Genomic DNA, 18,120 nt, shown 5'->3' with positions numbered 1-18,120 from the left:
AGATGCCTCACCATTGAACAGAGAGAGAGAGGAAGAGAGGGAGAGAGGGAGAGGGGGAGAGAGGGAGAGAGAGAGAGAGAGAGATGGACTGAGGCACCTGCTGCCGTCTCTTAGCTAAAATTATCCCATGGGCCAAAGATTTGGAGAACTTCATTTCCTTGTTCATAATTAAACTTCTCCACCTTAATCTGACCCAGTCGTTCTCCTGCAGGAGCCGAGCCGGGGCTTCCTGCAGCGCTCACTGAGCCCTACTTATTACAGGGATCAGAATCCATCCTCCACTTCAGCTGCCAAGAGTGGGTCACCCTATTCAATTATTTTTCTCCATTCACAGCATTGCGAGGAATGATAGATCCTCAGATCCCTGCCTGTGTCTGTGCAGCCTGCAGAGGAGGGAGCGGGCAGAGGAGACTGAAGTCTGAGGAGAGGTTTAAGAGTCCTGCCATGCACAATATGTAAAGGTGGAAGCACTGGACAATTCTACTCAATGCATAAAAGAAAAAGGCAAAAAACACAAAGCACCTTGGATTTTTTTCTTCCTGCATTATGTCTTTTTAACCACTAGGTGGCAGTCATGAACCAGCCCTCTGCTGGTGCTGCTGCATGTTTCCCACACTCTTCCACCCACTGCTGCTTTAATTACTGGCATAAAAGAAGGAGCAGTTTGTTCTGTTCGCGCTCACGGACGTCAGCATGGCTCAGTTAGAGATAGACACTCTTGTTTTGCCGTCAAAGCACTTTCCAAATCAAGAGCAGGCCAGTTAAATAATTAAAAAAGCAGCACACGCACTAAATCAACGTTGAACACAGCACCTGGCCGTTCCTTCTGACCCTCCTTTCTAATTATGTTTCCTTCAAACTGTGATGAAGAGGAGAAAGGAATCAAACATATTACTGCTGGTTTCCCCCTATATGATTAATAACAAAGCTCCTTATTGGCTGCGTTTCCACACAGCTACAGTGAACAGAGGGACACCGTGTTGATGGATGAATTTCACAGGTAAAGCAGAGCTGCCCTAGCACCTTGTGACCCGTGTGAGCACTGGGACGAATGTAACCCATGTGGGTTATCAGAGCATCTCGTCATCCTGTGACAGAAGATGGCAGTGTGTGCGACGCCGTTGCAGTAATAGTAGATTTGTCAGTCCCTCTGTGTTGGTTTACACTGGTAATATCAGTGGAAAAGTGCAATCTAGCCCAGTGAGCCCTACAACTATGTGGGAGGGAAAACAAAGGTGGAAACTGTAGACAGATGATCAGCTTTGCTTCCATTGTGGTCGGGCCCTTTATGAAGCTGATTTAGTGTGAGCAGAGAAGTGTGTCTTGTGCTCGACAACATGATTTCAGCAAGGGTGGAGAATGGGATACAAGCTGGATCCATACAAAAGCGCTGAGCTCGGGTCGCAGTGGTGAGCCTCTGACCCCTCGCTCTCAATGGGTATTGTGTTGGTCCGTGGATTGAGGGGTTGAAAAAAAAGCCGTATAGGTTTAACAGGCATGACGCAGAGAGGCTAAAGCCGGGGACACGCTGGAGGGAAAAGCTGTCGTCCAGACCAAAGGCTCCCTGCCCTCCGCCTGCCGCAGGTCAAGGCCAGTGGGGTAATCTGCAGGTGAAAAGGTCACTCGCATGCAGACAGGGCCGGGTTCATGTCCTCTCACCTGGATCAGCTTCAGGTTACTTAGATTCAGAACGCCAATGATCACCGTTGACGAAACAAGACTGATTGCGTTGAATCATAATAATCCATTGTTGTAATCCATCTCCAGTCCTCTTGTTCTAAACAGCCGTGTCTATATGAATAGTAAGCTTGGTCAGTAGAATGGTCAGTATTCAGTGTGTAGCAGCCCAAACAAGGGGATTAGCATGCCATGACCTGCTTTGCAATCAACTCAAACAATAGACTCTCTCCCTGGTTGTTTACTCATCCTTGTGCCACTGAGGAACTGTCATCTCAAAGTGTCAGTCATCTAATCATGTTTCCCCCTCAAATATGGACACAGGCAATATGTTAACCTCTGGATCAATCAATTCTCTCAGTGTTAGAATGAAGACTTTTTGATGCAACCTACTTTTTGGATGTTCTTGTTTTAAATCAATCTGGAGCTGAATTCCAGGATTAGACCATGTGTCAAATTAATTCAGTTTTACCAGGCTATGGAACAGATGGCTGCTTCATTCAGGACTCAGGGTAGTTTTGTTGCCTGGCAATCTCCAGCCAAACCAAATCAAAGACCATAAACTGTCTCTTAGGGGCAGTGGAATCTGGTTTTGCACACAATCTGACTGCAAACGCATCAGTCATCTTTCAACCATATCAGCACCACTCAGAACCTGGTTGGGATTTAATTGATGGTTAAGATGCAAAGACATGATAGGGAGCTGCTTCTTTTGAGCGGTGATCAATGAATAGCACAATAGTGGAATATGTTGAGCGTTAGAACGTTTGCTATTTAAGAATTAAAGTTAATACAAAAAGTTATGAACCAATCCAGGATGCATGGCTCCAGATCCTGGACTCTTTTTGATTGGTTTCTAAACGCTGCTACATAGGGCATTTGTTTTTCAAGAGTTTTTACAGTTTATTCAAAGGTAAATTGCCAATCTGAATGACTGAAAGTGGAAATGCAGACTTATCCCACAGCAATCTATCCATAGGTGATATTTGGTCTGGGTTTGGAACAGAAAAACTGCAGTGTTTATGTTTTACTGCATGGACAAAGCAACTTCAGTCTTGTAACTATAGTAATGTCCTTCTATTTAGGCTGGTGTATTGGTGGAAGTAACCTTAAGTGGAATTTTGTCCAGGCTTGTTTGGCCCTGGTGGAGGTATGTGCTCCATTGAGTGCTCTTAGTGCTCAGTCATTAAGGAGTCAAAGGATTATAACACCACAAATAAAGAAGAAGGGACACGGTGACATTATAGCAAAGAGTTTAAATATGTATGTATGTATTCTAAGTTTGTATTGTCAATATTAAGCTATCGATAGCTATTTATAAGAGGGAGTGATCAGTTCCTGTTTTGTCAGACTGAATCTGAGTTGATGGTGATGACTGGATCATTTCTGTAGTTGTGGTAACTGGAGCAACGTGGTTCTCATTCTTGTGTGTGTGAGGCATTATTTTATACATTGATTACGATTTTCATTGAACACAGCAAAGTTAAAGCGTTCTCTGTGGTCCATTTTGAACTCCAATGTGTGTGCTGCTGTGGGCCTGCTTGTTTTATTGGGCTTTTCCACTCGCTCCCTCTCTCACTCCATTGTTTCTCAATGTCTCTCTCCCTCTCTCGCTCGTTGAGTCAAGGCGGGAGTTTACAGGAACAGCAGGCAGGCAGGGCCTCATCACACCGCGGAGCAACACAGGAATGTATTGTATGCGTTAGAAAGACAGGGCAGCCGAGGGGAAATAGTGCTTTTAAGTTCTCTCAACACGGCGTGTGGATGTTGAAACGCAATATATTTATTATCCCGTCAAACTGTGATCAGAATGAAGTATTGCAAGTTGTTGTACGTGACGTACCCGGAAAACACTGGAACATTTTGTGCTGTAAAACAAGAGTCACATACACGCACACACAAGTGAGCCGCGGAAGAATCCTTAAGGTTGCCAGTGAGTGCTTCGGCACTGAAAGCACACACAGTAAATTGAGGCTCCGGTCGTAGGCAAAACCCGGAGTGGAGTTTGATTTTAATCTAAGGCAAAAATGCGTTTTAAAAGTGGAAAAACGAAAATGTTAAGGTCTACTTGTGTTCTAAATTGACTAAGAAAAGTATTCAGATTATATGTGACTGTAAAATCGTTCATATTTCATTGGAGGGAACTGTTTTTAGACTATGACCTCTATCTAGACTTGAGACTCTCAGGCACAACTGTGTGAGCGCCAGAGAGCAATGCAGAGTGTTGAGACTGGTTTTACTGGTGGTCTGTAAACTGGGACAAGCATGTGTTCATGGTACAACGGATAGTGAGTTCTAAATGGCCCTAAAGAATTAGGCTGTGAATTCAACCTCACTAATGTAGTATAAAAGACAATACTACTACACAGACACAAATATGAAAGTGAAGTTAGTTTGTGTCTGTCCTTTCAAAACCATGACGACTGAATGAGGTACCACATGGTAACTGAATTTTACTACAGACTACTAATGTTATGTGCGTTACAACTGTTTTGCCATATAGTCTAAAACAAATTGTGTAACACGAAAAAAATGAGTGCCTTGGTCCTAAAAACATTTCTTCCGAGGTACATTGCACAATTTTTAATCATCCTCGTCAAATAATCCCTTTTGCATATTTGTATAACTTATTTAGCTTTCTCTAATTGCAACATTTTCCTTGCTTGATACCTTTTGAATGGTGCAGATCCCCCAATATAATGCAAGATTCATTACATTAAGAATTGTCTCAACAAACAGTTGGTTTTAATAACTCAGTTCCAGTTTGGACGTATATTTGCATGCCCGAGCGACTCAGGCATGCTGCATGCATATAATGAAAACAGAGCCAGTAAGACTAAAGAGCATGTTGAAGGCCACAGCCACATTAAGATCTACAGTATCTAGCCATCCTGTACAATTTCTACAGTCCGTCTCTCCTGGAATGTCACCACTGACAGCGATTCTTCCCTGGAACAACAGGGAATTATTTGGAAAGGGTGACAAAATCAACACTCCGTCTGTCGATTATCCCCTGCTATTCTGGGTCCTTTGGCTCTGATGTGTGTTCAGAGCATCAAAGGCCCGTTGGAGATGTCGGCCTAAAGGGGGGCGATGCACAGTTTAATCAAACATTTGGGTGCCTCTGTGTTCAGTGTCAAATGCCACCGTTTCAATGAAATGACATATTTAGAGAAGCAATGGGGGAAATCACCCCCTTTGGAGTATTGAGACTTCAAACCCACGCACGATTCTGTCCCAGGAGTTCCAACAGGGCTCTCTGCACTGAGGTACATTTGGTTGAAATGGAACCAAGAACATTTTGGAGCACAGCTTGAGAACTTTCCCATCAAAGAGAACAATCCTCTCATCCATTTCTACAGTAGATGGACTGAATCGTAATAGCCTAGCCACAGAAATGTTACTGCTAATCGTCTACTTCTAGATTGCATTTATATTTTGCTGACGGTTGTGTGCTTGTAATCTAGAGTCACACTGATATAGCATCTCATATGACATTTGACTCAGGATCTGGAGGAAAGGTTAGCGGCTGCACTGTTGTTTGGATTTGGACTCCATCAGTGTGTTTGTTGTTGGGACTATGTGCCTCTGCCTGGCCTGATAATACCCTTTCTCTACCCAGGCCCTTTCTTGACTGTCACGTCTGGTTGACACAAAGTGCTGCCACACAGATGGGGGTTCACCCCTCCCTTGAAAGCCCAGCTGTCAGTGGTTACATAATAGCAGAGCCTTGTTGGGCTCGGCAGACGGCTTTGTGCTCTTGTCACTGAATGTGATTGTGGGTAAGATTAAGCGGCGGGTGAGAAGCCACAGTTAAGAGGTTCCTACCTGGTCTCCAGCAGAGAAGACAGAGCAAACAGAATCAGAGGTTTGGAGAGTGCTTTATTGTGGCTCGGCTAGAGTCACATCCCCTTTTCACACTGCACATTGTGCTGGTGAACACTGTTTCTTGCTTACACGCTTGATGCCTTATGTATTGCCTAAGTTAAGACCTCCAAGGGAGACGCTCAGCTGCATGGGCGGCCGGTCAATCCAGCACCCAGGAAGTCTCAGTTTGAATCAGTGAGTTTAAAGTTGTAATCTTGCAATTCTGGTCTCTGCTGACATTTGAGCCAAAAGTTCAAATCAATACCGGCCTATGAAATATGTCATATAATGAAATCTCACAAAACTGAAATCACTACCCAATAGCCCTACAGCCCAGGCAAGTTCATGCACCTGATTCCAGTAAACATGGTTTAATAATAACCACATTATTGAGCTTGAAACCATAAAAATCAAGGATAGTGAATGATGGTGGTGGCAAGGGGGGGTTGCCAATTTATTGTAGAGAGACCTGATTTCCCCAGGGCCTGTGTTGTTAATTCAGTATGTTATAGGACTGTTTACCCAAAGAGAGGGCAGGGGCTGCTTCAGTAGGGGTAACCAAAGTCACTCAGAGAGATGATCCTGTCAGCCCAGGGCCAGTGATTTCCCCGATTGGACTGAATCCCTAACGGAGGCTCATCCCAGTACTCCATCTGTGTGCTCACAAGCATCCCCTGGGCCACTGGATGAGACCGTTGCTGCTTCCTCCTCCTCTCCGTCTCCCTCTTCCTGCCAATCCAGACCAGCTTTTTCCTTTCTCCAACGCTTATAACAGAGAGCCAAGCCTTACATTAAATCTGTGTTTCTGCATAACCGGCCTTGTATGTTTTTTTCCCCAGACTGCTGGGCCTTCTCTCTCTCTCTCTCTCTCTCTCTCTCTCTCTCTCTCTCTCTTTCTCTCTTCTCTCTCCCGCTCTCCCCGTCTCTCCCCGTCTCTCTCTCTCTCTCCTTCTCTCCCTCTCTCTCCCTCTCCCTCTCTCTATCTCTCTCTCCACTCTCTTCTTTCTCTTGCAGTGGAAATGCTGCAAGCCAAGCCTCCCAGTCTCACTATCAGCACTACTCTCTTTTTGCACACCATGAATTCTTTTAACAAGAAAGCAAGCAATGCTGCAAAGAGAATAACATAGTATTTTGTTCAAATACTGTGTACGCTGTGACGCCAACATTAAAGCTGTGGCTATACAATCCCTAAAACTGTGGCTATAGAAACCCCTCTGCCTTCCCCTTGATATGCGTTTATGTTGCTGGCTTTGACTGACAGATAAAGGCACACTGGGGGAAGAGTCTCCTTTAAAATTCATTGTCTTCAGCACCTCCTCCCTCTTTTTATTTCCTCTTAAAATAGGCCTCTCTGGCGGTTTAAAATAAGCCCGAATAAATTACCAAACTATATTTTGCCCTCTTTTTCCTCCCATCTTGATTTGTACAGTTGCAGGACAAAAATTGCTCTCCTTAGTGCCTGAATTGAAGCATTGCTGTTGTCCCTGATTCTGTTCCTAGAGCTCTTTTTATTGTAACAGTCTCAGTGAGGATTGCATATGTGGCGCCGGCTGCTATCAAACAAGGGATATCAAAATCTCTTTGAGAGGCACTCAGCCAAATCCTCCAGCAAGCAGGTTCATGGTTAAAAATGCCACGTGGGGGTTTACTTTATAGAAAAATGTTGTGCGTTTACTTGAGTTCACCTGTTTCCCATGTAACAATAAGTGGGAACTGAAATCCCATGTTAGGAATTTAACATGCAATGATAATGATCCTTTAAATCCAAACCAATGACAAAGGAGAAATGGAGATGAAGTGAAGTGTTACAGCTCATATGTGGCGCTAAAAGGGCTGCAACTCAATATCAGAGAGATGTGCATAATATTTTGTACATTCCTTGTATGTTTATTTATTGATCCTCATTCTTGCACCTCTCATCTCAAGCACAGACTGAAAGCTTTTTAATGAATCACTTTCAGCCGGCAATTCTGCTGTAACCTAATGCTAAGTTGTGTTTTAGGGCAGTTGTCTGGAGGAGACAAGCCATACTACAGAGGCACATGCCAAACAAAACCCTTGGTTGGCACTATGATGTGGGCATCATGCCTTTGCCAGTCTTCACTCTGTGGGGGCCTGTGCCAACCTTTTATAAATGCCCTATTTGGCAAGAGCTGGGCCCAGCAGTGTCTTTTAAGGTTCTGGTTCAAACACCCTCTTCAAATGTGAATCTGATCCAAATCCTAAATTATCCAAATGATGTGTTCCAAATTTTAAGCTCTGGTATCGTATTCAGAGGAAACCGTGGATTATGCTTTATCAACTCCACTGGCAACAGATGTAGAAAAACTGGAAAGTCATATGTACTGCCTCATTTTACTTTACTGTCACACATTATGGTAGATTTTGTTCATTAATCTCAGCAACCTCCTCCTGCACAATCCACCATAAAAAAAATGTGGCAGCTGCATGGCATCAGTGTTTATGGTCTATTTTCCTGGTATTCAGCTGGAGGTGTGTCAGCCAGCATTACAGCAAAAGGAGCAATTACAGCTCAATGTCTTCTCTTTCATCAGCATTTCAATGTAAAGATTTGAAATCCTAACCCCGGCACCACCCCCGCCTTCACCTTGTCCCGCAGCCCCCAGGCTAGTAATCAGCCTGGGAGAATAGCTTCTGCCCTCTGAGCCCTCGTAGTCCCCTATCTCACAGCCACCCTGCTGAGCCCAGACAAAGTTTTGTTTTCACAGTTGACTGGTAGGTGGTGCCGGACCCCTTCAGTCCCCCCCACCCACTATCCTGTCCTGGATTCAAAAGGTCACTCCTGAAGTGTGCCGCCCCACACGAGCGCGTCCCGTGACGGCAATCTCTTTTCCCATAGAGACATCGTTGCCGTCGTGCCTATAGCAGCCGGCCTTGCTGCCAGCGCTCTTGATGAGTTCACATGTCATTCTGCCATTGTCACCTTGCACAGATTGTATTGCAGGGGTTTGATCTCTGTATTTCCCTGATGGTCTCTGTATGTGTTTATCCTCCCTCAAACAGAGATTTTGCATTGTTTCAACATCCACTCCACCAACCCTGTCAGATCAAACTGTTATGCTAATGTATTTGCCTTTTTTTTTCAATTTCAGTTCACGGTTGCCCTTTGTAAGTAGAGGCATTCATGCTTGAAGCAGCACAAACATAAACTGCCATAAAAGGGACGAGTTCAGACACAACAAAAGGCACATCTGTAAACAATAGGCGACAAATGTGTGATAAGAATGTGATTCGGTTGGAAATAGCTGAAATACATCCAATTTCAATCTATGGAGAGATTGGTCTCTTGAGCATCTCATGGCCAGGGAGCGAATTACATAGGCTGTCTTTCAATATAAAGCTTTGTATTGACACAGTCATATTACACACAGAAAATGGCTTCTCCATAAAATGCTCCTTTGGTCTATTTGCTGTGCTGGATGGGAACAGCAGCTTGCAATTTTTTATTTCACCTCCACTCATTCGTGCCCAATTCATCTTCTCAGCCTGCCATGGTTCATATTGACATATGCACAGGCGCTGCTCTGTAACAGGCAACTTAATCACTCAATCTCCAACATGTCAATTTTGTCCATCTCTGAGCCGGCCCATTCTGCTGGTCACAACGCCGCTGCTACACTTTGGTATTTACCTCAAAAACAAACCCACCGTTCATTGTATTGAAGAATTGAATTCTTCGGAGACTAATAGTGTGCAACAACAAATTATCTGTTTGCTTTATTTTTACAGGAACAATTTGACAGAGAAAAGGAACCAGGATTGCACAAAGTTGAGGAGTCTGTGTGTTGTGTGAGAAGCCTTACTTATGTTTTCCCTTTACTTGTCCCGGCATGGTCTTTTTCACCTCTTTATTTTGGCTCTACAGTACCACTGAAATGCTGGCAGGATGCTCTGTGTGAGTTTCGGGGATGGGACTGTTTGTTAGTGAAGGAGAAGCTTGCATAGTGGGCTCTGTGACCCACAAAGGAACAGTTCCCACTATGCTCGCAGTGATGAGTTCCCTTACTACAGCGATGATTCCCCACACGGTTTCTTTTCATCTCTGCTGCAAAGGGACGAACCCTTCTCTGTCCTTTGCGGGGTGGTCACTGTAATTTCGAGTGCTCTTAACCTTGTGTGGCTTTGTTGAGATCAGGGTCCTTCCTTCACTTGAAGGAACTACAAGAAATAGAGTGTTTAGAATTCAGTGGCGGTGCTGCTGTGACTGCGAGGACTTCATGAATTTGGGGGTTTTCAAGAATGTTCAGAAAATGCCCCCTAGCAAATTATCACCTTACACAAGAAGGCCTTCTCAGATAAAAGTGCTCCTGCATAACCTGAATATGTCTTATCAGTTTTGATTTGAAAACCTGTCATGGGGCATTCAGGTCCCCGAGTCTATTTGCACCTGGAGAACAGAAAGGATTTCACAGCCTGGCACAGAATAAGAAAAGAGGAGCAACTGATTGAATATTTGCTAAGCAGTTTAGGATAAAGCAGTGCTGTGGGTTGTGAGAAGTTTGATCCCATCTGATCCAAGCAGGTAAAAACAATGGCTGAATGATTAATCTGAAACATGACATTGGAATAATTACTCATAAAATGAACCCTTGAATGTGACCAGAGAGTTATAGTATTTGTTAAAACCAACGTGGTTGATGAGTGTTTGTCAGGTGTAAGTTTAAACAACAGGTTCCACTTCACACACTGTGTCTGGGAAAGAGCCGGATACCCATTGGACTTCGCAAAGTGGCACTTCCTTCCTCTACACACTCCAGACTATGTGTTGAACTGCTGCCTGGCAACCATTTGGACAGGACCCAACTGTCGTGATTGTATGTGTGTTGTTTTTGTGTGTGTGTGTGTGTGTGTGGTCAGTGCAGCCTCAATTATGGAAGAGCTGCAATGGCTTGGTGCGAGAGTGTGTTAATGGCACACTCTTGACTCTTTATGACGATAAATTCTGCATGTGTACATTATTGTCAGGTATGCACTGTTTGATCATTGTTTGAGCGAGTGTGTGCGTGTGTATGTGTGCGTGTGTGTGCAAATTCAACTTCACTCTTGTTAGGAAATTCCACGCCACATTATTGGGTTGTCTTGGTGATTGTATGGCTCCATTCCCAGACTGGATCCCAAGGGATTAAATAAAATAAAAGGAAAACTTCTGAATGATCATCATTTAACTCAGCCAACAAGAGTGACACTTTGACTGAGTAAAACTGAGATTCACTTCAGAATGCATCCTTAAGAATAACAAATCTTACATACATAACAAAATATGTGCGTAAACATATGAGTACAGTCCATTTATATATTTTAGCTTGGAACGTTGATCCAGTATTCCTGGCCTGAGCTTGCCGAGTAAAGTTCTCCTTTTAAAGTGTATAAGTAGTCTGAAACAAGAAAGATTAATTCCTCCAGCCTGTGGAAATATTTCTCAATTTCAAGTTAAAATAAATGAACTCCCTCCATCTCTCCATGTGTAGTTCAATCAGTACACTGAAATGTAGCTTTTCATCATAACTTCAGCTGTTATTTTCTTTTCCTTTCCTCTAATCAAACCCTGATATGAATTTGATAATGACAAAAAGAGAAAAGACTTGCTGGCCGGCATCCAAACTGCTGCCGTGGTGACGGTCGGGGAAGCCGTGGCATTGGGCCGAAGGTGATGCATCATGGTCATCCTCACAGGGAGGCGACGCCAGGGCACAAGTAAACACTCTTAAATCATCAACCTGGGACAGATGGGGGGTGTCACATGACCCCTCCGTCCCCTCTGCCTCTCCCCCAATGCACACAATCAACAGTCAGTGTGACAAATGTGACAGAGTCCAGGTAGACAGCCAGATAGAATTTGCATTTATTTCCTCCCCTGTGATATACGTAGCATTGTGACTGAGACAAAAGGAAGACAGGGGGCACATTACCATGGCATCATGTGGGAAGTGTGAATCCTACACTACATGAGCCAGACAGGAGTATGACAGAGAATTAATTGCAGTGAGAAGTTTTCATGGTAACACTTTCTGTCAAGTCACTATTTGTGGGTGGTAACACATATAGCACAGTGACTGCATATGAACAGTGAAAGAACATCAACCGTAAACAAGATGGCCTTTTCTGATTCAGCCGGTGTATTTTTGGTATTCCAGTACGCATCATCTCAACACTCTTAGTAACTTCGTAGATTCTGTGTTGAGGAGGCCCTCATTCTGGTCTGGGCAAAGGATTTAGAGGACTCTATCCTTTTGAAACAACAATTACATAAATAAATACAATGCAAGACATCTAGTCCTTCGCAATCTGTTGTTGCTCTTCTACTGAGACCTAACAAATGTTCATTCTTATTGCTTGTAAATCACTTTGCATCCACATGGTGCTACACTACACACAGCAGCTATCAGAGCTTGATAAAAAGATAAATATTTTTCAAGGTGAGTGTTGAAAAAACAGCACATTTTCTTGCCTCTTCTAAAATCAGCGACAGGAAATAGTGAATAGAAAGTCTGCAATGTTTCATATGAAGAAGGCATGGAAGAGTGAAGCTACAGACTGCACCCCTTGATAATAAACACCAAGTTTATGCTAAAAAGAAAAAGAGGCTCCCTACCCCCTCCTTTCTTACTGCCTTGTCTCTGCGCTTTCTGCTCACACACATACACACACTCCCCTCTTAGCCTATATAAGCAGGCAGCAGCTGAGCTGACCCCCTCCACCCTACATACTCTCCATTATTAAACATATACAGACTGCCTTTGCGACTTTAAAATACATTGGGATATTTGGTTGGTTTCTAAGGACTAAAAGAAGATGTCTTTTCCACGGACAGAGTGAGCAATGTGAGCAGAAAGCCCCGCATTGTAGAGAGAAAGAGCTGAGCAGAGCAGGGAGCTGCTGCTTCCCATCCCCCACATTCACATAGCAAAGTTCTGCTGCTTTTGCAAGCGGTGATGCTGCCTTCACGTACTGACCCTAAACTCGTGAATACCTACTTCAATGCAACCGACTGCTTTTTGGTCGTAAATAATTTGTGAAATTGTTCACGACGCAAACACAAGACTTTGTTTTGTAGTTTTGGACTCATTTTGTTTCCCCATATGAGCATAGTTTTCAGAGAAACATATGGAGAGAATGCACATCGGGCATATCTACTCTATTACACAGAAGTGGACAAATACAGACATATTTGCATGCTATGCAGATCAATGTTGCACTGCTATTTAACCGTAACACTATTAAGTTTACAATATTCCTATTTCTTCATATTCTCACTACCTTTACTACTATCTTTATCTCACACAATCCATATCAATGCACTTTGTTACACTATACACATTTTTGTTAGTACCAATTGATTCAAGTGTTCATCATTTTCTTGCACTGTATTTTATTGAGCCAAAAAGTGCCAGTTGTGGAATCATAAAGGTTTAAATTCTCCAATGTCCCTGTGGCTTGTGTCCTTTCTGTGCTTTATTGAATTTATAACGTTGTTTTCCCTGTCCAGTGTAACACATCTCAGGAACCCTTGTAGCATTTGGTACGAGTTATCCTCCTTTCCCTCCATATTTGGTCACTTCACCTCGTGATGTTGCAGTCGTTCGTGTCTAACTCGAGAAAAAGTACGAATAATTCCGACAGCCCCTGAAGGCAACACAAAGGCTGCTGCTGCTAGGAGAGCGCGAGGCAGGCAGGCAGAGAGAACGAAGAGAGGGGGTGGGGAGAGAGAGAGCGAGAGCGAGAGAGAGGGAGGGAGCGAGAGAGAGTGTGGTGGAGAGAGATAGAGTTTGCATTCACATTACTTGTATAGAGCTACTTTATTCCTTCCCCAAATCGTGATCATGTGTGTGTTTGTGTGATTTCACTTTAGACAGATAGCACATGATGTTGGATTTCAGTTCAAATGTCAGTTTTCTTCTACCACTGCTTCCTTTTTGCGTCTTCACTTCCTGCTATGTGCTCAGTCCATCCCCCATTCTTCTTCCTATTCTATCATTTCTCTGACACACACACGCCACTGACATGCACAGGTTGTAATTTCATGCTTTCCTCTACTTTCCTCCGCTGCAGTTACTGCTCTCATTTGCTCTCCACACATGGAAGCAGTCACTTGCACCCATTAGCCCACTCTAAGACAAGATGGCATAGCAGCCTATATATTCTGTTCCTCTCCTTCAGCTAATATGATTAAATAACAGAAAAGGATGTGGAAAAGAGGAACACCAAACTCATGCGTGAAGCAATATTTGTAATCAGAATGGTTGAGAAGTATTATTCAACTTCAAGGTGGAGTGTAACATCGCACAAATGCAAAAATTAATTGTTTCATAATTGTGCAGACACAATGTCTGTGGTATTCATGTCTGGCAGGAGGCAGAATTACAAAGCCTCAGCTTTGGAGAATATACTGTATTTCAACAGAAGTGAATGCATCAGAAACCCTTTGATCATTGCTGGGATGGAGGATGCAAACTCACTTACATTTTTATATACATTCTTAAAAGACAAGCATTTATAGTATACATTCAAAGATTGAATGTACACATTAACATAATATTGCCTTATGTTAATTTTCAATGTAGCTAACTAGTATCAAGTATATCAAGTATCTCATATTCTGTATATCTTCATTTGTGTACAATTATCACCTAAATAAAACACTTCACCAGTCCCTGAATGACCAACACTTTAATGCTGAAAAGGGGGCTTTTACAATAAAAAATAAATGTTTATGTATGGGCTTAGTTTACGTCTCGTTAGACTCACAATAATGCTTCTTATTAGGTATAAACAATGTTTTATTAGCTATACTCCATGCGGTCCAGATCCAGTCATGAGTGCAGATCCGCTCCGGGTTTCTATTTTCTCTCGACAGGTCGGTAAGATGGCTGTGTCTCGCGGAGCCTCGTGCTGGTTTGGTTGATTTCTAGCTCGCGCTCTCGTTCTGTAACAGAAGCCCCCTCCAACACACACACACTTGTGTCGGTGAAATCCATTTCCCTGGCTCTGTATTTATATATTATTTCCCGCACACGCTCTCCCCTCTCTTGTTTTAACTTTAAACGGAGTCGCGGTGGATTACCGGATACCGGTCCGGGCAGAGGGCAAACGGGGGAATGAACCGGGACAACGGGTACGTTGTTTTAAAAATAATTGTATTTATATTCAATGGTTATTCGGAGTTTGCTTGTGAGTGAGTCGCCGTTCTGAGAGAGAGAGTGGTAGCGAAAGAGGGGAGAGAGAGAGATATCATGGCCGCTCAGGTCGCCAGCGTCGCCACTCTCAACACTAGCCCGCCTTCCGAACTCAAAAAGCCGGATCGGGACCCGCAGGAGGAGTCGGTACCCGTAGAGAAACAGCATGAAAATAAGGAACCGGGACCTGACGGCGGATCTCCTGGCCACAAGGAGCTGCAGGACGGGTCCGATGCTGGAAATGCTGGGGGAGGAGGGGATCCTGACATGAAGAACGGCAACGGGAATTTGTCCAGAGTAAATAATAATAGCAATCAGAATGATTCAGGCGGCCCGGAAGGGAATAACCATCCCGGAATGGGACACCACCACCCGGGCCCCTTTCCTCCACCTCCTTACGGTTACAACCAGCACTACAGCCGGGCCCCTTTTCATCAACATGGCGGACAACAAAGCCCTGGCATGGCAGCTGCATCGGGGCCGGGCATGATGGACCCATACCCCCCTAATTCACACGAACACGGCTATCCTAACCATTATAATAATTACGGCCCATACCCGAATAGGACTTCTTATCAGGGCCAAGGATACGGGGCCATGAATTCCCCGCGTAATAACCAGCCTCCGGCGGCTGGGGGGCAGCCAGGCAAGCAACAGCCAGCAGGAGGAACCCCAGCTATGGCTGCCTCTTATAATAATCAGAGGTATAACATGGGAAATCAACAACCTACATCTACGCCAACTTTAAATCAACTTCTGACATCTCCTAGCTCTGCCAGGAGCTACCCGAATTACCCCCAAGGAGACTATAACAATCAGGAAGGGGCCAACAAGGGACCAGCAGATATGGGCAGTAGCCAGTATGGAGGGGGCCATCCTGGTTGGCAACAAAGGACCCACCATCCGCCTTCCATGAGCCCGGGAAACACTGGACAACCCCTAAACAGAAATCAGGTAAACTTCACTTACTGCACTGACCTACTTTGACTAAGTTAAAGTCACTCAGTAGCTCAGGAAAGCACTGCAGAGTTGCATATTGCACTGGCCCAGCCATTGTCTATGTAGCATGAGCTCTAAAATGGCTGCCTCTCTCTTTCTCCCAATACCACCCCCTGCAATAGTGTTTAGACACAGAAACAAGCCACATATTCTGTTAGAAACTACTTCCCGAGTTGTGTGTATTCGTGGGAGCCCCTGCTCGGTCCAGGCCAGGAGTTAGACTAAGTAGAGTGAGAGTTTGTCAGAAGAAAGTGTGTGTTCAGAGAGATAAGGTGATGTTTCTTCGCAGTGCTTCAGCCAGGCTCTGTGTAGTTTCAGGGGCTTTTTAAACGGCTGCTGTTTCTGTAGTAATCCGTGGGGTGAAATGACTTATCGCAGTGTTGTTCTCCCATCAGTGCCATCAGAGTTATGTCAATGGCTGTCAAGGCAGTAAACAAGATGCAAATGACAGCGATCGCCGTTAAGTAACATTTGCATAATCATTAAGAAAAGACCCCTCTGTCGGTTATAAAGCGAGCGCACAGCGAGGGGAGATGTGGCTCCGATTTCAGCTAATAGCAACAAATACATCCGCCGAGTGTTAAGTTTGTATAAAGTGCGATTGTGACCGCGACCGATTCAATGCGACGGATTGTTCATTCATTTGTGCCTCGGTTCGACTCCGCCGTCTTCCCGTCTCTCGCTTCTTCCATGTGCCGCCTTGTAAACACGGCCCGCTGGTTAGAGTTGGCAAAGTGCAGATTGCCTTTGCTTTGGGATTTGAATTATGGAGGTAAAATCCTGCTGTCAGAGCCAGGAGACAGTTGGTCTTAGGTTGACATGCGAGCCGAGATCTGATTGGCTCCCCCGTCCCTCTGCTCTCGGCCATTTATAATTGCATCTAATGGAAGGCTGCAGAAAAACACCACAGAATCAGAACAACATAGCTTCTGTCTCCTTTATCTTTATGCTCTAATTACTATTTTAAAATAATATTAGCTGTATTTTATTAGTCTTTATTTTTATGCTTAGTGTTTATTAATTTTTCCTGTTTTTGTTTATCATCTTAAAATCCCACGCTGATTATACAGGAATAGTTTCTTACTTTATGGTTTTATTTTTGCGAGCCTATTCTGTGAACACATATTGTTCTGTTTCCTCCCACTGCAGTAATTTGCATGATGTCTGTACGTGTAATAAAAAAACTAACATTGTTGACGCGACTTGTTTGTTTTAACCTTAAGTCCACCCTTGTTTAGGCTCATTTGTATTATTATTTTTAGCCGTTGACCTCGGTACACCCGGCAGCACAAACTTCAGGTGCAGCTCTGTGTGCACTGCTTGTTCAACTTGGCTGACTCTGGTACAGCAGATAGAGTAGGTGTGGTCTTGTGGCCCTATTGTACAACTGTGGTCCACACTGTTTCCAGATCAGGAGTTGGGGAGTCTGTGCTCCTGAACGCCTCGTGCCACGTGAGAGAGTCAGGCTGGCTGCAGATTTGTTTACAAGCAACCAAGGTGTCAGCCAAGTGTCACTGCTTTTTTTTTCTGCAGCAGGGTTACAATAGCCTAATTTTCCTTAGTGTGCACAGAGTGTAACCATGTCAACACAACAGTGCTCACCTATAGCACGTCTCTGTTCCTCTCTCACAGCAGTCACAGGCTCAGTGCTCAGTCCTACAGTTAGTTGTGTGTGTGATTAGCAACATAGGAGGGAATTGTTCAAAGATTACATTTTTAGAGCGTTAACATTTACATTGGAAATGCAAAGTAGACTTGTCAGAGGAAGTTAATGAGTGTTTTCTTTCATGTCTTTACTATTTTGGCATAATGAGGAATTTCATCTGTTTCTCTTATTTATTGCTTGTATGAATTCTCTGCAGAAACTTAAAACATTGTGTGGTAGCTTTAGCATGTGGTAGCTTCTTCTCAAAGATGGTAGAGACGATGTGATTGAGGTTGGGCTGAATGTGTCTGGATGTTTCTCCCTCTTAAGAGCTCGATTAACTGCATGTTACCATCTAGAGTTATTATAAAATGGTGGTTTGTTTAGGTAATAAAGTTGGAAACAAATGCTTTCTGCAACTTTTTTTAAAAACGTTTTTTGAATGCTGCAGCATCACAACAAATGAAGTTTTGTAGATTGACACCAGTCTGCTGCTCACATGCAGGATGTTGATATTTATCTCTCTCTGATTGATATAAAGGCATAACTAAGGCAAAGGTCGTGTGACGTTCAGGTTCAGCTTTACTGCTCTCTCCTGTTTAGCAGACAGCATGGGTTTCAATCTTTACTTTCGATTTGTCACTTCATGTGTGCAGAGAAGTGTCCACACCTGAGGCCGGTCTTTCATTTAGGATAAACAGGGTGATGACAGTGAGGGTGGATGGGGTTTCTGTCTGA

At 43.9% G+C, this 18,120-nt stretch overlaps 1 protein-coding gene across 4 annotated transcripts in view; it reads left to right on the top strand.

Annotated features, from left to right (window-relative positions):
* Window positions 1-14,404: 14,404 nt before the first annotated feature.
* Window positions 14,405-18,120, top strand: part of arid1ab (AT-rich interactive domain 1Ab) — a 43,096-nt gene continuing 39,380 nt past the window's right edge. For 3 of the 4 annotated variants that reach the window (XM_076171527.1, XM_076171526.1, XM_076171525.1), the window contains exon 1: window positions 14,405-15,692. In XM_076171527.1, coding sequence (XP_076027642.1) covers window positions 14,796-15,692 — 897 coding nt within the window. In that variant the 5' untranslated portion in view covers window positions 14,405-14,795. The remainder of the gene's footprint in view (window positions 15,693-18,120) is intronic. The other variant, XM_076171528.1, reaches the window with a different exon arrangement.

The sequence above is a fragment of the Genypterus blacodes genome, unplaced genomic scaffold, assembly GCF_046128005.1.
Source record: "Genypterus blacodes isolate CSIRO-AG114 ecotype Tasmania unplaced genomic scaffold, CSIRO-AGI_Gbla_v1 ptg000258l_1, whole genome shotgun sequence".
Lineage (NCBI taxonomy): Eukaryota > Metazoa > Chordata > Actinopteri > Ophidiiformes > Ophidiidae > Genypterus > Genypterus blacodes.
The sequence above is the reverse complement of the archived record's forward strand: the minus strand, read 5'-3'. Positions and strand labels throughout refer to the sequence as shown.